The sequence below is a fragment of the Eptesicus fuscus genome, chromosome 8 (assembly GCF_027574615.1).
Source record: "Eptesicus fuscus isolate TK198812 chromosome 8, DD_ASM_mEF_20220401, whole genome shotgun sequence".
In the NCBI taxonomy this organism is placed as follows: Eukaryota; Metazoa; Chordata; class Mammalia; order Chiroptera; family Vespertilionidae; genus Eptesicus; species Eptesicus fuscus.
The window spans coordinates 102705208-102724408 of NC_072480.1; the positions used below are offsets into that span (position 1 = coordinate 102705208).

At 66.2% G+C, this 19201-nt stretch overlaps 2 protein-coding genes across 4 annotated transcripts; one reads left to right on the top strand and one right to left on the bottom strand.

The window, feature by feature from the left end:
* Positions 1–505: 505 nt before the first annotated feature.
* On the top strand, positions 506–17238 carry CLN8 (CLN8 transmembrane ER and ERGIC protein). Of its 3 annotated transcripts, none has more exons than XM_054720190.1 (3): positions 506–743; positions 12460–13121; positions 15803–17238. In XM_054720190.1, the coding sequence occupies exons 2-3, from the start codon at positions 12579–12581 to the stop codon at positions 16130–16132; spliced, it is 873 nt and encodes a 290-aa protein (XP_054576165.1). In that variant the 5' UTR covers positions 506–743; positions 12460–12578; the 3' UTR covers positions 16133–17238. The 3 variants fall into 3 exon arrangements, with proteins under 3 accessions (XP_054576165.1, XP_054576167.1, XP_054576166.1); XM_054720192.1 differs by lacking the exon at positions 506–743 and adding an exon at positions 5253–5275; XM_054720191.1 differs by lacking the exon at positions 506–743 and adding an exon at positions 6479–6605.
* LOC129149988 (uncharacterized) lies at positions 6097–7535 on the bottom strand. Its single transcript, XM_054719946.1, has 4 exons — positions 7510–7535; positions 7013–7062; positions 6466–6861; positions 6097–6191 (listed from the first exon to the last, which is right to left on the bottom strand). The coding sequence occupies exons 1-4, from the start codon at positions 7533–7535 to the stop codon at positions 6097–6099; spliced, it is 567 nt and encodes a 188-aa protein (XP_054575921.1).
* Positions 17239–19201: the final 1963 nt, after the last annotated feature.

Consider the following 19201-nt stretch of genomic DNA (forward strand, 5'->3'; position numbering starts at 1 on the left):
TTAATATATATATATATATATATATATATATATATATATATATATATATTTGCAGAAGAAGAAGGATGAGGAAGAGAAGGAAGAGGAGGGGGAGGAGGAAGAGAAGGAAGAGGAGCAGGAGGGGGAGGGGAGGGTGGGGGAGGGGGAGGAGGGTCCGGTGCCTACAGGCAGGATCAGAGGGAATTGGCCTGTGGCCGGTGTTACTGGTGACATGAAGGCACAGCCCATGGCCTGTGCATAGAGATAAAGCGACCGTTGGCACATTTGTTCTGGAAATGGGCCCTTCCCCTGGAGAGCAGCGTGCCCGTGACCCCACGTGACCTGCCTGCTCCCCGGGTCCCCACAGTCCTGTCTCGCGTGGTCTCTCTGCCTGGACGGCTCACAGTCTCAGGCGTGCCGGGTGCTCGCTGGGGGCCTGTCCCGCCTCACAGCAGACCGTGGGCGTCTCCGGGACGTGGCGACACCCTCCTCGTGCTGAGTGAGTCAGCCTCGCGCCGCCCCGGACGCCCACGGGCGATGGCTACAGTCAGTGAGCGCCGGCCCTTCCGGAGCCGTCAGGTCAGCGGGAGGAGGGGGCGCTGGCGCCCGATCCAGCCCACCTCGGAGCTGAGCTGCCCTCGGGCTGTTGGAAGGGGTGACACTGAAGGGCGGCCGGGTCCTGGCTGCCGCTGTGGGGCCTGATCTGGAGTTTCACATCCTCGTCTGCTCGGCGCTGGCTGCCCGGGAGCCGGAGGGGGACTCAGGTGAGCTTCCTGGGCATTGTCCCAAGTCTGCCCCGGGGTGTCCCCGGGCCTGCCCCTGCGCCCCGGCACTGCCACGCGTGGGTGTGGTGTGGGGGTCCCACCTGCCTGTGCTGGGCGGAGGGCTGTCTCCCGAAATGGGCGCTGGGCTGAGGCACAGACCAAGGCGCTGCTTCTGAGCAAGCCAGTCAGGCGGTTCTCAAAGTTGCCCCGCAGGTCACCCGAAAGCTGGCCCAGGCCGGAGCCGGAGCCGGAGCCGGACGGGCCTGTTGGGGCGGGAAGCCCTCTCGCGGCTCAGCCTCTCCCAGAGATTCAGGCTGTACTGGGGGGGGTGGGGGGCGGGGAGTCCTTTTCCTCCAGAGGGTTCTCCGCCCCCCGGGCTGGCCTTTCTTTTATAGAGTTACTTTTTAATTGATGTCAGAGAGGAAGGGAGAGGGAGAGAGATGAAAACATCGTGATGAGAGAGAATCACAGGTCGGCTGCCTCCTGCACGCCCCCTCTGGGGCAGGACGCCCTGACCGGGAAGGGGACTGTGCCCTCCTGTTCACAGGCCGACGCTCACCCACGGAGCCACGCCGCCACCAGTGGGCTGACCTCCTTTGTTGTGGGCACAGCCTGGCGTCAGAGCGGCGGCGTCTCCGGCCCCACCCCCACCCCAGGGCTGTGGGGGCCGGACTGGGCACCAGGGGGGGCTGGTCGGGACGCCCTGGAGGGACCCTTTGCTCCCAGATCATTGCAGCCCTGAGTTCCCAGGGTCACGGGGGCCCTGCCCTCAGGGTGCAGCTGACCTCTGACCAGAGCGTTGATGCGGGAAGAGGCGTTAGAGACCAATTCTCCATTTCAGGTGTGTGCTCAGAGTTCATTAGCCTTGTGAGGTCACCGAGCAGGAACTGTAAGACCCACAGGCCAGTGCCGACCCCAGCCCGGAGCCCTCCCCGCGCCCCAAAGGGGCTGTCAGTCAGCCTGGACCCCGAGCCCCCGGAGCAGGAGCGGCTCAAGGAGATGCATTCTCCTCAGCGTGTTTCTTCCTGAGCACCCTCCTCGCCAGCGGCTGAAGCAAAGGTTATTCCCGACACATGTCAACGAGCTACAGCCGGACTGGATTCAAGGCACGCCCCCCCACACACACACACCCTCACCCCCTTCACCCCCCTCACCCCCTACCTCCCTCACCCCCACACACACACCCTCACCACCTACCCCCCTCACCCCCCCACACACACCCTCACCCCCTTCACCCCCCTCACCCCCTACCTCCCTCACCCCCACACACACACCCTCACCCCCTACCCCCCTCACCCCCCCACACACACCCTCACCCCCTACCCCCCTCACCCCCCCACACCCACACACACACCCTCACCCCCCTCACCCCCCTCAGCTCCCACACACACACCCCACACACACACCGTGGTGAGCAGTCGGGACCCACAGCCAGGCAGCTGGCTGGTGGCGGGGTGGGAGGCTAATTACCAGGCACCAGGAAGCTGCAGGCCAACCGGGCAGCATTCCTGGGCGGCCATCAAGGGGAATGGCACTGGTGAGGGGTTCGGGATCGGACCAGAGTCCAGCCCAGGGGACTGATCCGTCAGCACTGGGCCAGGTGGGCCTGGCGGCCGAGGGGCGGCTGGGAGGCTCTTCGGCCGGGCTGGCGGGAGCCGGACCACAGGACCTGCCTTGGTCCCGAGAATCCCCGTTCCTGCTGCCCTGTCCGCTGAGTGGACGGGGTGCCCTGCCCCCGTTTTCTGGAAGCCCAGTGTGAGGAGCACTCTCCAGGGAAGGGTGCTGCCCACTGAGGCTCTCCCCTCCCTCCCTCCTCCCTCTTCCTCCCTCCCTCCGCCTCTGCGACCCGTCCTCTGCCTTGTTCTTAGAAAGAACCAGCAGAAGAGCAGAAATCTCACCACCCCTCTGTGTCTTTTAAAAATGTGTCTTTTTCTTTTTTCTTTAAAAAAATATTTTTATTGATTTCAGAGAGGAAGGGAGAGGGAGAGAGAGAGAGAAACATCAATGCTGAGAGAGTCGTGGATCGGCTGCCTCCTGCACACCCCCCACTGGGGATCGAGCCTGCAACCAGGGCCTGTGCCCTGACCGGGAATCGAACTGTGGCCTCCTGGTTCAGAGGTTGACGCTCAAGCACTGAGGCATGATGGAGGATGGAGGATGGAGGATGGAGGATGGAGGAGGCCGGCCGGTCACACACCTGGTGCTCACGGGAGGGAAGGTGAGGTGTGGGCAGGAGCCAGGCCTCTCGCTGCACCTGGGCCTTCGTCACCGGTGACAGCTGTGTGTTTAGGCAGTGACGGTTTCCATTGCTGTGCTGTAAGCACGGCAGCGTGCAAAGACAGCCTGCGCGGTTACTCCGGGCGAGGGAGCCACCCCGTGTCCGACTGAGCCGGCTCCTGGCTCTCCGCTCAGCTCCTGTCTGGGCCGACCTCCCGCACCCCGCACAGAGGGGAGAGGCAGCGGGAACCTGCCCGCGGCCCGCACGGAGCGGGCACCGTGGCATCCTGCGTGCGTGTGTGTGTGTGTGTGTGTGTGTGTGCGCGCGCGCCAGAGCGGGTCTGCCGCGGCGGCCGGTCCCGTGTGGGCTCCTGACTTTGTGCAGGAGCGATCCCCGCGGTTCGAGTCCAGGTGACGTGAGGGTACGTGTGTGACAGCTGGGTCAGCGCGACAGGAAGGCCTAGGACAGAAGCAGCAGCAGAGCCAGGCGGCTGCTGTCCGCTCACTGGAGCGTCAGAGAAAGGGGGGCTGGGGGATGGGCTCAGGGGGAGAGCCTGGAGGAGCTGCCACTGCCCTGCCTGTTGCTCCCCCGGTGGCTGGCTCCTGGGGTCCCTCAGTGTTCAGGAGATGCCAGAAGCGGGGAGGCATGGGGCGCCCCCAGGAGGGAGAAAGCGGGAAGGCTGGGGCTGTTACAGGAAACCGGAATAAATCAAGCCATGCTCGGGGAGCGTGGAGTCACACTTCACTCACCGGTGGGCTCAGAGAAAATGAATTCAAATTCCAAGCCGAGCTACAAGCAGAACTCCCCTCTTTATTGAAGAGCCAGCCCGTGTGCGCTTACTGGTCATCCCGCTGCTGGCCCTGAAAACCACACAGTCCCATCCAACTAAACAACGCACCTGGCGTGGCCTGAGAGTATGGGCGTGTCTGGTCTCTGGCCTACAAGGTCAGACGGCTCCGTTTATCTTCCTCGTGGTTCAGGCTAAAGCCGGCTGGGAAGCAAAGTTATTTGTTTGTTTGTTTATTTTTTTTTAGAATAAGAGGCTGTCTAAAAAAAATAGAGAATTTCAAACAGTGGTTTTACAAAACAGGGGTTAGCCTTCTCAGGGCCATTAGGGGGCGCTCTTCGGGGAGGAGGCCCAGGAGGGCCCTGTCTCCACGGATTGGCCAGCGCCAGTCATTGCAGCTGGGGCAGGGGTCACCCCCCCCGCACCCCCTCCCCCGTCTTGTGGCTCTTCTGGGCCTGGAGCAGAAATGCAGGGCAGGCTCGGTGTTGTTATTGGGGTGTTGTTAGTGGAAGGTCAGCGCGGGGTGGGCAGGCAGGCTCAGCAGCCCTCTCAGATGGTGGCTTAAGAAAAACGAAACTTATTTAAGGGAAGGGGTGGGGGGTGGGATATGCAAAGGAAGGGCTGTCCAGCACCAGCCATGGGGACGGGGTGCGGGGGAGAGGGGGGAAGAGGGGGAGCGATGGGGCAGCCCCGGGAGCTGGGGCTCCATCCTCCTGTGCAGTCCCGGGCGGAAGCTCACCAGGGTGGGCCTGGGGCCGAGCTGGGCTGCGGGGGGAACGGGAACGGGGGTGCGCTCAGGTGCCTTCAGGGCGGTTCAGTTCCTCGTGTGGTCTGAGGCCTGGTGTCCAGCGAGCTTTTCCGGTCCTTGTCCTCCTGTGGGGGGAGCTTGCACGTGGCCCTGGAGGGTTGAATTGCCCTACAGGCCTAACAGTTACCCCCAGGGAGGAAAGGTCAGGAGAAGGTCAAACCACATGACCGGTGACATGCAGGGGAGGACAGGCCCCCTGGGGCCCCGTCCATCCCAGTTCCCCATTCCACTTGCCCGAGGATTTTCCCAGCTTATGTCTCCACACCCCTAGGGTCGGGGTGCCAGCCGGACCCAGTGGCCAGAGAGCAGCGGCTCCCGTGAGAATGGGCCTCCCCGGGGGCTGCAGGGACACTGTTCCCCGATGCCACTCCGGAAGGGCGGGGTCGTCGTGTGAGCCTCTTATCTGTCCCCTCAGGGGCCTGAGAGCCAGGCTATCACCAGCCCCAGGGAGGGAGCGCGGCCCTGGCCTCGGGGTCTGGCCCACCTTCACTGGGTGGTGACGGCCTTAAAGACGAGAGGCTTGGGGGTGACATTCCCGCCAGGGCTCTGCTCAGGACACCGAGAGTCCCTGGTCCCTCCGGCCAGCGGGCCGTCCGTGCCCCAGCCCCCGGGAGGCCCCGGGTCAGCACGGATCCAGTGCGGGGCCACGGTCCCAGCGCAGCTCCCGCCTCAGGGCTGAGCCAGGTCTGACTCCAGAGCCACGTTTTCTCTGCAAGAAGGTGAGGCTCCCGGCTCCCCAAGGCCTGCCATGCACGCTGCCATCAGCCCGGCTCCAGGCCACCAGGCCGCCAGGCCGTCCCCCGCTGTGGCCCGCTGCCAGGGGGCTGGGGGGCTGCCAGGGGGCTGGAGGGCTGCCAGGGGGCTGGGGGGCTGCCAGGGGGCCGGGGGGCTGCCAGGGGGCTGGGGGGCTGCCTTGGCGCTGGAAGGGGGTGCAGGCCAGTAAAACTCTGCTCCGTGCACAGAGCTCAGCTCATGGGGGGGTGGGAGAACCTGGCTCACCACCGTATCTCACAATTAATTACTCTTTAAATTAAGTGATAGGCGCTGAATTCCAACAGGAGGGCGGCTGCTGTCCCCCCAGGGCAGTGCTCTGCGCGGGACCTGCACTCTGAGAGGTGGGGGGGGGGGGGGGGGGCAGGGCTGACAGGGGGGCGCTGCTGCAGACACCTGTGTGCGGGATGAGGTGATGCACAGGCCCAGAGACCACAGGCAGGCATACACGGGTTAACCGCGTTCCCCAGGGCCCTGCCTGGGAGGGACACAGCAGGGACCCGTGGGTTGTGGGTCCTGGGACTCTTCGGGGAGCCGCCGTGCTGGGCTGGGCGGGTTTCCTCCCCGCGGAGCAGAACCGGAGGGAGGACCGGGCCTTTGCGAGGTCACGGGTCCGGGGGGAAGTGAAACTGCAGTGGTCAGGCCCTTCCAGGACCTGCGGCGGGCTGGCCCTGGGGGACTGGGTCCGGGGCGGGCAGCGGGGGCAGCGGGGGCAGCGGGGGTGGCTTCAGTGGGTGTGCCCGTGTGGGGCGCCCGGGAGCTCAGGGGGTCACTGGGGGCTCCCCGGGAGCTCAGGGGGGTCACTGGGGGCTCCCCGGGAGCTCAGGGGGTCACTGGGGGCTCCCCGGGAGCTCAGGGGGGTCACTGGGGGCGCCCCGGGAGCTCAGGGGGTCACTGGGGGCTCCCCGGGAGCTCAGGGGGGCTCTGGGGGGTGTGACTGGGTGTTGGCGGGGGCCGCCCGGAGGAGCCTCCGCGCAGAGCCCGGTGCTCGCGCTGGCCAGCCCGCGGCGTGGCTGTGCGCCCCGGGTCAGCGCACAGGGCAGGCCGGCACCGCCGCGAGCCGCCCCGCTCCGCCCCGCAGGGCCCCCCCGCCGCCCGGCCTGTGGTTCCGCCCGGCCGCCGCTCAGGCCCCGCCTACCGGCCGTGCGCATGCGCGTCCGCGTCCGCCGCGGGGTCGCGATGGCGGCCGTCGGTGCGGGCGGGGCGGCGGCGCGCGCGGGTGACAGGCGCCGGGAGCGCAGCTGTGCGCGCGGGGTCCGCGCGGGGAGGCGCGCGCAGGTGAGGGCGCGGGGCAGGCGAGGCCGGCGGGGTGGGCGCGGGGTCCGGGCCGCGGGCATCAGGGCCGTGGGCGGGAGGTCCAGTGGCACTGGGTCTGGGTCCGGGTTCTGCTGGGGTCCGGGCCCCGGGATCTCGGGCGGCGAGTCCGGTGGTTCCGGGGTCGGGGTGCCGGGGGGCGGCGGCCCGGAAAGGCCCCGGTGCTGGCGGGGGTCCTCGCTGAGCACCGCGTCCGGACAGTTGGGGGTACAATGCGGGCCTGGGGTCGGGGTGGCGGGGCGCGGGGTCCGGCCGGGCCAGGGGCGCCGCGGGCCCGCGAGGGTCACTTCCCAGGGGGCTCCCGGGAGCTGGCCCCCGGATCAAGGCAGCCCCCCTCCCGGGGCCCTTTCAGGAAACAAGTCAGAGCTGACCTTTAGCCCGCAGTGGCCCGGCAGGCACCCAGCCCGGGGGCAGCTTGGAGCTGGGGGGCACCGGGGTCACGCCTGGTCTGGTTGTCGGAGTTTCGTTCCTGGAGCAGGGGTCTCGGCCAGGGAGGAAGTGCTGTTGCATCTGTTAACGTTTAAGGCTCGGGATGTTGCAAACAATTCCTGTGGCCACAGGGAGCTCCTGGCGGGAGGACCGAGCCCGCCTTCCCCGGGCGCTGGGAGGCCGGGCAGTGACGTGCTGGGGGAGGGCACCTGGGGGAGCAGCCTCGCCTCAGGGGGAGCCACCGGGTTGTCTCCGGGGCAGGAACGCCTCGCCCCTGGTCGTGTCCTGCAGGTCAACCTCTGACTCGCAGGCCGAGGTCTGGAGGGCCTGGCCAGTCCAGTGACCCTCGGGGCTTGTTACTCAATAGTCCAGCAGGACGTAACACGGACCTTGTCCTGTTTTTTACTCCATTTCCGAGTTTGGGGTCCCTTGTGCTCACCATACACAATGCCGGTCGGTCTCCATAGCGATCGGGCGCCCTGTGCACCCACAGGTGTGTCCGAGCTGAAGGGTCCCCTGGCGCGTGCTGTCCCGGACCCACGGGGCCTGTCCCATCTTATTGATTAAAATGCCCGCCAGTGCAGCCCGGCAGCCCGGCCGCAGGTCCTGCAGCAGAAAGGAGGCGATGGCTGCAGACACTTTCCCACAGAGGTGAAGCTGCAGAGTCCCGGGCTTTCGCGTCTTCACTTCCCTCTGGGCTGCGGTTCCTCTACGGTCGGTCGGTCAGTTGGTCGGTCAGTCCCAAAGCTGCTGCTATGGAGGGGCTGGGCTTTGAAGTCCTGGGATCCAAAGAGGGGTGAGTCCCCAGTGTCCCCTGGGAGGGGAATAGTGACTCCCAGCCGCACGTTACCCTTAGGCTTTGGGGGACATGGAGAACCCCTACATCCGGGTCCTGGGGTGAGGTGGGCATGCGGGGCCCTGTCCCCTGCGCCACCTAAGGTGAGAGGGCTGTGGTCGGGGGAGCAGCCTGAGAGGACGCTCGGGAGCTCTGCGGCTCCAGGATGGCCGGGCGGGTCCAGCGGGGCAGCGGCGGCTCCGCAGGCTCGGAGGCCGGCTGGGTCCCTGCAGATCCCCACAGCCTGGCCTCGTCCCGTGGCTCCGTGCTTCCCTGGGCTGGGCACCCCGCGGGTGCTCACAGCCCTGAGACACAGCACAGCACCCACTGCCCAGAAACCAGTGCGCGCAGCTGTGCAGAGACCGGGGAGGTCCTGAGCCAGGGTTAGCGAGGAGCGGTTAGGGCTGGAAGGGCAACGGGGTTTGTAGCGAGTGTGTCTGTAGCGAGTTGTGTAACGAGTTGTGTCTGTAGCAAGTTGTACTGGTTGTGTGTTGGGAGGGGGAGCTGTGTGTGGGGGGAGCTGTGTGTGGGGGGAGCTGTGTGTAGGTAATGAGCTGTGTGTGGGGAGGGAGCTGTGTGTGTGGAGGGAGCTGTGTGTGTGGGGGGAGCTATGTGTGTGGGGAGGGAGCTGTGTGTGGGGAGGGAGCTGTGTGTGTGGGGAGCTGTGTGGGGGGGAGCTGTGTGTGTGTGTCGGGGGGAGCTATGTGTGTGGGGAGGGAGCTGTGTGGGGGGGGAGCTGTGTGTAGGTAATGAGCTATGTGTGTGGGGGGGAGCTATGTGTGTAGGGGGAGCTGTGTGTGTGGGGAGCTGTGTGTAGGTAATGAGCTGTGTGTGGGGGGAGCTGTGTGTGGGGGGGAGCTGTGTGGGGGGGAGCTGTGTGTGGGGGAGCTGTGTGTGGGGAGCTGTGTGTGGGGGGAGCTGTGTGTAGGTAATGAGCTGTGTAGGGGGGAGCTGTGTGTGGGGGGAGCTGTGGGGGGGGGAGCTGTGTGTGGGGGGAGCTGTGTGTGGGGGGAGCTGTGTGTGGGGGGAGCTGTGTGTAGGTAATGAGCACCATCTTCAAAGGGGCACCCTACAGGCTAGACGCCAGTCTGGGTTTCTCGGGGTGTAACCTGGAAGGACGGTGTTTTCCTGGGTGCCCAGTCCTTGGAGCCAGCTCCGCTCCCCGCTGGGGTGCTGGCACCGCCGCCTGCCCTCCCTGCCCTCGGTGTGGGCCTCGCACTGCACCCGGCCCCCCCATCCTGTCGCAGGCATCGCACCGTCAGACAGTTGAGCTTGTGGTTCAGAAACACGAGGGCCCGTGTGCTGGCCCCTCCCGCGTCCCGGGGGTTCGGGGCGGCTGGTCAGTGGTCCCTTGTCTTGCAGCCTCTCGCCCGGCCGTCCACTTGGGCACCTCCCCTGGCCCTCTGCTCTGGTCTCAGGGCCCCACTGCCCTGGGGAGTGGATGGGGCTGGGGGTCGGAGGAGGGGCAGGAGGGAGGCGGGAGAGGGACTCGTGGAGGTCTGTCCAGAGCTCCAGCACGGCCAGGCTTGGTGCCGAGCTCACAGCGAGAGCCGCCCCAGCAGGAGACCGTACGCCAGGGATGGGCAACCTTTGAGCTCGGTGTGTCAGACTTCGCCAAAACACTGAGCATAACTCGGGTAGTGTGTCCCTTTGAGGAAAAAACATTATTTCGCGATATTTATAGTTTAAATAACATAAATGTTTCATCCTCGGCATGTGTCATCAGAAATGGCACTGACACGCGTGTCCGAGGTTCGCCATCACTGCCGCACGCTGTCGTTCGGTTGTCTCGCCCGGAGGAAGGGAGACACTGAACTGTCCCCCTCGCAGTCGTAGGGTTTCACCCCAGGCGACGCTGGAGATCGTGCCAGCTCCGTGGTCTTACACCTGCCTGTGGGCACCCGGGCACCCCAAATTGCCCGAGCCTGGGGCACTGCAGGAACGAAGGCAGAGCCTGTGGGGGGGGGGGGGGGGGGCAGGCTCGGGCACGTTCCACAGGCACGGGGCACCGGAAAGCCCGCAGCCGCGCCCGGCCTCAGCGGCACCAGGCAGTCGGCCTCATCCCTGGCCCGGCCCCTGCGGAGCTGTGACTCGGGCCGGAACCAGCCTGCGCGTCAGAGTTGGGAACCTGGTGCCCCGTGTTGAGATCCGTGTTGAGATCCGTGTTGAGATCCGTGTTGAGAAGGTGCCAGTTGGACACGCCTGGCGCACAGCAGGTGCTGCATATCAGTAACGGACCCCGCCGGCCTGCATTTACCTGTTCCTCGTTTCCGTGGGCGGGCCTGGGGTCCAGGGTGGGAGGAGGTGGTTTTCTTAGCTCCTGGAGAGCAGAACCAAGATCCGAGCCCACCAGCCGGCTGCTCTTGGTTCCTTGGTCCCAGTGCCCTGGCGCCCCCCCTTCCCCCCCCCCCCCGCCAACAGCCCTGCTCTGGGCACTTCCGAGGGGACGGGGTCGCGGTCAGCCTCCAGGGCCGGCCTCTCCCGTGCAGAATGCAGAGGCTCCTGGGAGCCAGGGCTCGGCCAAGGGCATGTTCACGCGATCGCGCAAAACGGGAACCAGCCCCTCTGACCACAGAAAGCCCGAGAAGAAGCTGTGGTGGAGCTCTGGGTGCGAGCAGGCAGCCCCTCGGCTACGAGGGGTCCTCTGGGAGGGGGCTCCTCCCCACCCAGCACTCAGAGCCCTGCCTGGGGCGGGGAGAGGGAGGGGGGGCGGTGGCGTGTTGCACAAGCAGCTGTGCTCTGAGGTCCGCCAGGGCAGCCACGGAGAGCCGGTCATTACACGCGGGTCCCAGACAAGCACCACATGTGGAGACTCGGGGGGCGGGGGGCGGGGGGGAGGTGGCAGGAGAGGGGAAGGTCGAGGCCAGGCCCTTTCGGGCTTTCCCCGGGAGGGGCAGGCGGGCAGGGGACCGGGTGGCGGGATTGAACAACGGGGGCCTGGGGCTGTCCGCGTGGGCCCTGGTCTCAGGCCCTGGATGTCTGGTGGGGTCCCAGGCTGCCCAGGCGTGCTCCCGGCTGCACTGGGGGACGGGGAGGGGGGGGGGAGGAGGAGTGTGCAAACATCAGAACCAGCGGGGAACCCCCCCCCCCCGCCCACACCCAGAGCCAAGTGCTCTTGCCGCCTCTTAACCCGGTGTTGGACCTGGTCCGTGTACAGAACAACTTTTTTTTACGTCAAACACGTTTTATTACACGGAGGTCACGTCCTCGGACATGTGTCCACTCTACCCAACTGCTCCCCGGCTGCTTCGCCAGGACCGCCTGCCTCCTGGGGGGTCCTGCGGGCCGGGTCCCCCTGAGCAGGCCCCTTCAGTGTCACAGACGGTCGCGCGTCGGTAGCCGCGGACACACGCAGAGCTGGAGCCTGTCCGCCCTCCAGCCGTGCCGGGGCCTCCAGCGCTGGCCGGCCCGCGGGGTCAGCACAGGGCAGCGCGAGCACGCGGAGCCTCCGCGGGGGAGGGTGGCGAGTGGGAGCTTGTAGGAAGGCCCTTCCCCGCCCGAGGCAGCCCTGGCCTGGGAGGGCCTGGGGGGAGGGAGGTGGGAGCTGGGCCTGAGGGGAGCGGGGAGGGGGGCCCGCTAGGTCCAGGCGGGGGGCCAGGAGAGCCGGTGTTTTCAGAAACTAGAGGTTCACTGGGCGGTAGCGGGGGAGGTGCAGGAGGCCGGGGTCCTGGGGGCTCCGAGGTCACGCGGTCAGGCTCTGACCTTCTGTCCCGGGGGGACTCACCTGTCGTGACACAGGCCAGGCGGCCTCAGGCGGCAGGGACCTCGGTGCCTCGGAGTAAAACGTGGAGCCCGGCTCACGTGATCTGTCAAACCCACGTCCACTGAGAAGCGATGGTGTGAGCAGCAGCACCGCGGGCCGTGCAGGGCGGCCTCCTGTTTGTGCTGTGGAGGGAGCAGCTGGTGAGAGGGAGGCCTGCGCACAGCACTCCCCGCCGCACGGCCGCGGCCGCAGGAGGAAGTGGGTCCTGAACTCTCCCCTCGGCCTTCGGTGAAGCCACTTTGATGTGCTTGGTTTAGGGGTGTCTCCCGGTTAGAAGGAGGGCCTGCTTTTCCTCCGTCCCTGGGGACACGGGGGCACCCACACCTACTGTGCGCCAGACCTGGTGGGTCCCTGGACGCACAGCGCCTCCGTGTGCTCACCGCAGAGCTGCCCGCTGAGGCGGCGGCGCCAGGACCTGGGCGGCTGGGGCTGACCCCAGGCGAGCCGGCGCTGTCCGCCCGCGGCCTGTGCTGGGAATGGGGGCCGCAGACGGGCGCCTGCGGAGGCCTCGCCTGGGGTCTGGAGGCGAAGGGCTGCGTCCAGTGTAATTACTGGCATCTGACCTGGGATGACCTCCGAGGGGGGGGGGGGGGGGCCTGTCAGCGGTTGCACCTCCTGTTCCCGCTGGGCCTCCCGTCCTTCACGTGCCTTTCTTTCTCATACGTGACCAGGGAGCGTCTCCTTGCTGTGCCGGTGCCGCAGACAGGCAGAGCGGGCGGTACTGTGGACCTGGCGCCGTGCTGTCCCGCTTCAGCTCAGCCCATGTCAGGCAGTTGTCTTTTCTTCCTCAGGCTGAGGGCGGACGCATGAAGGCCCCAGCGACCGCGGCCCTTTGTCTCGGACGAGACTCCGCGTGGGGCCCCGCGGCCCTGTGCTGAGCGCGGCGCGCCGTGACCTAGGACTCGGGACGATGAGTCTCACGGGCGACCAAGGCGCATCGGAGAGCATCTTTGACCTGGACTACGCCTCCTGGCGGATCCGCGCCACGCTGGTGGCCGCCGGCTTTGCCTTCTACCTGGGCGTCTTCGTCGTGTGCCACCAGCTGTCCTCCTCCCTGAACGCCACGTACCGCTCCCTGGTGGCCAAGGAGAAGGTCTTCTGGAACCTGGCCGCCACGCGGGCCGTGTTCGGCGTGCAGAGCACGGCCGCGGGCCTGTGGACGCTGCTGGTGGACCCGGTGCTGACGGCCGACAAGGCGCACGCCCAGCAGAGCTGGTCCTGGTTCCACGTGGCCACGGCCACCGGCTTCTTCTGCTTCGAGAACGCGGCCCTGCACCTGTCCAACGCCCGCTTCCGCACCTTCGACCCCTTCCTGGTGCTGCACCACCTCTTCGCCTTCCTGGGCTTCCTGGGGCTCGTGGCGAACCTGCGGGCCGGCCACTACCTGGCCATGGCCACGCTGCTGCTGGAGGCCAGCACGCCCTTCACCTGCGTGTCCTGGATGCTGCTAAAGGTGAGCCCTCCCCGCCCCGAAGCCGAGCGCCGTGTCTGGCTCGCGGGGGCCGTGGGGTCGTCAGCAGACTGAGCGACTGCAGACGGCATCAGCAGCAAGCTCTTTCTGGTTGAATTTAATTTTATTATTTTATTTTATTTTTAAACTAGAGGCCCAGTGCATGATTGACTCATGCACGTGTAGGGTCCCCTACACACTTTCGCTTTCGATCACGGGGGAGCTGGGTGCCTGTCCACTGGTGCACCAGGCCTTTCAGAAGCCTCCGGCGCGGCGGAGGCTTCTGAAAGGCCTGGTGCCTGAGTGGACAGGCACCCAGCTCCCCCGCTTTTGATGGTCCGCGGTGGGACGTGAGCTCGCTGCCCCAGAGGCCCCTTCTGTGCCGCAGCACAGCCATGGCGCAGACGCTGAGCTCGAGCCGCCGCTGGCGACGCGAGCTCAGCGTCCCGCTGGTCCAATCGGCCACCCCAGCCACCCCGAGTCCCGCCCCCCGCGCCTCCTGGCCAATCGCGGGCATAGCGAAGGTATGGTCAATTTGCATATTTGTCTATTATTAGGTAGGATATGTTTATTGATTTCAGAGAGGAAGGGAGAGAGAGAGAAACATCAATGATGAGAGAGAATCATGGGTCGGCTGCCTCCTGCACGCCTCCTACTGGGGATCGGGCCCACAACCGGGCATGTGCCCTGAGCAGGATCGAACCCGGGACTTTTCAGTCTGCAGGCCGACGTTCTGTCCACTGAGCCACACCAGCCAGGGCTGACGTTATCCACGTTAAAGAAATGGTTTAAACGGGGCTGGGGAACCTGCAGCTGAGGTGCAGCCCTTGACCGAGTCGGACCCTCAGGTGCAGGGCGGGCTTCACTGCATCCTGCTGGTGCACAGGTACCTGGACACGGAGATGTCCGACGCTGTGTGACGGACACGGGCTGACCATCATGTGACAGTCCCACCTGCGGGGCCTGGGAGTGCCGCCTCCCTGTGCACATCCTCCCTGTGTACACGCCTCCCTCCCTGTGCACACGCCTCCCTCCCTGTGCACACGCCTCCCTGTGCACATGCCTCCCTGTGCACACGCCTCCCTCCCTGTACACACGCCTCCCTGTGCACACCCCTCCCTCCCTGTGCACATGCCTCCCTGTGCACATGCCTCCCTGTGCACATCCTCCCTGTGCAGCCTCCCTGTACACCGCCTCCCTGTTCACACGCCTCCCTGTACACAGCCTCCCTGTGCACATGCCTCCCTGTGCACACGCCTCCCTGTGCATACCCCTCCCTCCCTGTGCACACGCCTCCCTGTGCACATGCCTCCCTGTGCACATCCTCCCTGTGCACATCCTCCCTGTGCAGCCTCCCTGTACACCGCCTCCCTGTGCACACGCCTCCCTGTACACACGCCTCCCTCCCTGTGCACATCCTCCCTGTGCACATCCTCCCTGTGCACACGCCTCCCTGTGCACACCCCTCCCTCCCTGTGCACAGCCTCCCTGTGCACACGCCTCCCTCCCTGTGCACAGCCTCCCTGTGCACACGCGTCGGCGCAGCCCAGGTGGCGGCGGGTGAGGCCTGAGCAGGAGCCGTGGAGCCCGCTTCCCCTGGAGGCCACAGATGGGGTGCCGGGTCGGACCCTAGTTCTGCTTTTAGAAGATGAAACCCCACACGTTCCCGCTGCGGCGGCACGATGCTCTTTCCCACGCCCCCCAGCGCTGCCCGTCCTCTCCCTGGTGCCTCTGGCGGGCGGGCGGCCGGTCTCGCTGTCTGAGGACTTTCCTGACGGCCAGCGGCGTCAGCGCGCTCAGAGCGCTGTCGCTGTCTGTCTGTGGAAAACTGTTCTGCCCGGAGCCCGCTCTTTACCCGGACTCCTTGCTTTTAGCCTGTTGGCTGGGTGGCTCTTACGTCACCGGAGATGGCTCTCACCAGGTCCATGGCCGACAGACGGGTGCCGCCACCTCCGGCCTCCTGTCCGGGCGTCTGTCTCTGTGCGGGGCTCAGCCGCACGCAGCCTGCCTGTGACTTTTATATCTGACGTTCTTAGTTTTATGTACAGAGCCAGCCTCTGTCAGAAGGTAGATGGGGGTCTCGAATGCCCCTCCTTGGAAGCTCACTGAGTGTGACTTGGCGAAGCCCATGTCCTCGTGCTGACGGGAACGCTGGCGCACATGTGGGGGCCGCGCTTCCCGGTCAGACCGCGGTGGGCTGAGCAGCCGCGCCAGGAGCGCCCTGGCTGAGTGTCCTCGGGGGCTCCCGCAGAGTTGTGGGGACCCATCTGCTTTCTCTGTAGCCACGAGGCACAAGCCCCCCTTTGACTTCTGCTGCCGTTGCCCACAGTCTGGGGTCAGGCCTGAAGTCCTCGCTGAGACCAGCCGAGACGGGACCCTGGCGGGCTGGCTCTGTGGTTTAGCTGCACCCTGGGAGCGAGGTGTCCTGTGAGTTAGAATGACCTCAGGCAGGGTCACGGGGGCCGCGCCCCAGGGTCCCGGGATAAAACACACAAAAGCCCGTGGACCGGGGACTGGCCTTGCCCTGAGCGACTCCTGGGCTGCCCGCAGAGGAGGGCTGGTCAGCAGGCCCGGCGCCCGGCCAGGCCCGGCCAGCGCCGCTGTCGCTCTGTGCTGGGCACAGGGGCGGCCGTGCCGGCGCCGGTGGGAGGAGGCTGCCGTGCTGACGTGTTGTGTCCCCGCAGGCTGGCTGGGCCGACTCCCTGCTCTGGAAGGCGAACCAGTGGCTGATGGTCCACATGTTCCACTGCCGCATGGTGCTCACCTACCACATGTGGTGGGTGTGCGCGCAGCACTGGGCGGGCCTGCGGGACACCCTGCACCCGCCGCACCTGGCGCTCTTCCTCCTGGGCCTGAGCCTCCTGACGCTGGTGCTCAACCCCTACTGGACCCACAAGAAGACCCAGCAGCTCCTCAGCCCCGTGGACTGGAACTTCGCATCGCCCCCGCCGCCGCCCCGGGGCCCCGCCCCGCCCAGGGCCAACGGCCAGGTGCCCCTGAAGAAGGGGCTGTAGCCGCTGGGAGCCCCGCCTCCCGACGCCCCGGCGCCGCTCCTGAGACTGCTTGGTGGTGGCCGAACTCCGCCTCCTGTCCCGCTGTCTGTCCTGGTTCCTTCCTGGGGGCCCAGCCTGGGGGGCGCTGGCCATGGAAGGTTCCGGGGAGGCGGGGCTGGGTTCCAGTGCAGGCCGGCGGCTTTCTTGCCCTCGCCTTGCTGGGCCGCACAGACGTGGCGTTTTCTACAACCGAGGGCCGGTCTCCACCGGTCTCCACCGGCAGGAAGGTGGGAGCCACGGTGCTTCCTGCTCACCGGTTGCTGTGGTCGAGCCCAGCCCGTCTGTGAGGCTGCCTGGCTGACAGTCGTACGGGAAATGCACGCACTGGGTCTGCGCAGCCTGCACCTGCTGTTCCAGCCCTGCCTGTTCCCTGGGAGGAACCGCCCTGAGGTGGAAGCCTTGTTACAAGTTCCGGGAGCAACAGTGCCCTCTGGGGGCCACGCTGCAGCGGCACGTGCAGGAGTCTCGCAGACTTTTTATCAAGGAAGCCACACGAAACCAGCATTATGTGTTCACGTGGAATCGCTCAGTTGATGAAATAAGGAGGGTATTTAATAACCAGAACTGCCTAGATTTCAGAGACATTCCCATTGACTGCGTTGCCAGCAGGTGCCCGAGTGAGACCCCGGTTCCTTGGTGGTTTTCTCTGGATTTCACGAAGAGGTGGTGACGGCTCCCTGCAAGCTGTGGGCAGACCGGCCTCGGCCCGGGGTGCTGGGCTGCCAGGCCCTGCGGCTCCCCAGAGAGGCCCCGGCATCTGTTCTTGTCACGAGTGTGCGGTTCCACCAAAGGGATTGTATGGAAGCACGTTTACTGGTGAGATCACGTGGGACCGGGCCGTTCCGTGCGGGACCTCAGAGGGAGCGTTTGATTACGGCGCTCTGATTTTATTGATCATGTCACCCCTATTTATCGCCCCTTAAGAAGTGAGTTAAATCTTAACTACCCACGAATCATGCCCACAGCTAACCGTGGCCTGCGCCGTGGCCTGCGCTCCCGTGCCTGCGGAAGCACAGGGTCCGGCAGCCTCACGTCTAACGGTAAATAAAGCAGCCGGTGTTTGCCGAGCCCGCGGTGTGGGTCCTTCCTCAGCGCCGCTCTCGCCCTGAGTGCTCTGTCAGACACGCGTGATGGGGACCTTCGTGTTCACGGCTCCGTGTTTATCTGACCTTCGCCAGGACTCCCTGTCTCAGTGAAGGTGTTGGGGCGCAGGAGGGCAGGGCCCAGAGCAGGTGAGGGGTGGCGCCCTCCACTCGTGGGGCTCCGTCCTGACCCCACTTCTGTCGTGAGGACCCCCTCCCTCCTGGTCTGCGTTGCCAGGACTTGCAGGCTCCCAGGTGGTACCCCAGTATCTGGGCCCCTACCCCGGCCCAGGTTCCGCCTGGCGGGGGCTGCAGGTGACAGGAGACACAAGTCCAGGTGCCGGAGCCGCCGCTGGGCAGAGCTGGGCTGGGAGGCACCCGCCATCCCCATGGCGCCTGCCCGCGGACACTGCTTGTGTGACTCACGTGGAGAGCAGAGGCTACACGGAGGGTTCCGCTAACGATCAGAAGCGCTGGGTCTCCTGAAGATCGGGGGATCGGGCCGTGTCCCCCTTCCTGCTGCGGATTCTGAGCGTTCCTGTTCCTCTCATTCGAGGGGTGCACCCTGAGGCCCGACGCCTCCCCCGCCTGTCACGTGGTCGGGTCAGCTGCAGCCTCCTGCCCAGGACGGTTGTGGGGTTAGAGATGCTCCCAGGTGCACACGAGCCCCTCCCCCACCCCACTGATCAGCAGCAAGGCCGGGCTGCTCCCAGGACGGGTGCAGGGGTGGGGCCGGCCCCTCACCTTGGGTTAGGAGTCAAGGTATGAATGTGGGGGGACAGACCCAACAGGGTTCTGGCTGGGCAGCGGGGTCAGGCCTCACCTGGGGCAGAGGGAGGAGCAGGCTCAGCCTCGGGTGGTGGTGGGGGGTGTGGCTCCAGTGGGAGGGCCCCGTGGGTGGAGTATTGGGGAGCCTGGTCCGGGGGAGACTGCCCTTCTCCTGACCGAAGGGGGGCGGGTCCCCAACCCCCAGTCCTGCTCCCTGGATCCAAGCTCCTGGTCCCACTGGGTCGGGCAGGCTCAGGAAGCCCGCCTCCTGCACACACCGCCCCTCGGAGAGGCGTGTTTGCTTCCAGGGCTGATTGTGTGACAGTCACACACCTCCTCACAGCGCCCCGCCCCCGACAGCACCCCCGTCAGTGAGGCGCTGCCCTCTGCCCACCGCAGCCCCCAGGCCCAGCCCAGGGCCCTCCCATTCCCGCCGACACTGCGGTCCCTGCCCCCCTCCTCGTCTGCGCCTCGGCTTCCCCCACCGGCAAGTTCGCAGTGACTGTGGTGGGCAGGTAGACAGGGGCCGGGGTCAGCAGGACGGAAAGCCCAGGCGTCTAGCAAAGGACTTTGGGGGGCTCGCCCCCAGGGTGACCTCTCCTCCCCAGCACATCCCTGTCATGTGGTTTGCACCCCCTGCCTTTCCTCCCTGAGACAGCATCCAGGCCTCAGTTGTCCCAGCTCCAGGCCCAGAAAAGCAGCAAAACCAGACAGGGACCCCATGGCGGCCTCAGGACCAGCTGCATGGGCCAGTGACCCCTGCCCGGGCATCGGCCAGCCCGTCCATGGAGACCCCGCCCTGGCAGGACACACCTGGCAGCTGCCGACTGTTCTCCTGAGACCCTCCCCTGGGACCCCCCTAAGCCCTCCACCCGGAACGCCCTCAGGACCGAGGGCCAGCTCCCTCACACTCCCACCCCCACCCCCACCCCCACCCCCAGGCACATCTCCTTCACCTCACTCACTTCTCAGCTCCAAGGGCCCTGCCTTGGTCTCTCACTTGTCTCCTAAGCCCATTTCCTCTCCCACCTCTGTGATTTTATAAACTAGAGGCCCAGTGCACGAACTTGTGCACCGGTGGGGTCTGGCCTGCCCACTCAGGCAGGGCCAGCCAGGGGGAGGGGACGTGGGAGGTTGGCTGCCGGCCCCACCCCCTGGTTGAACTCCTGGCGGAGGGGAC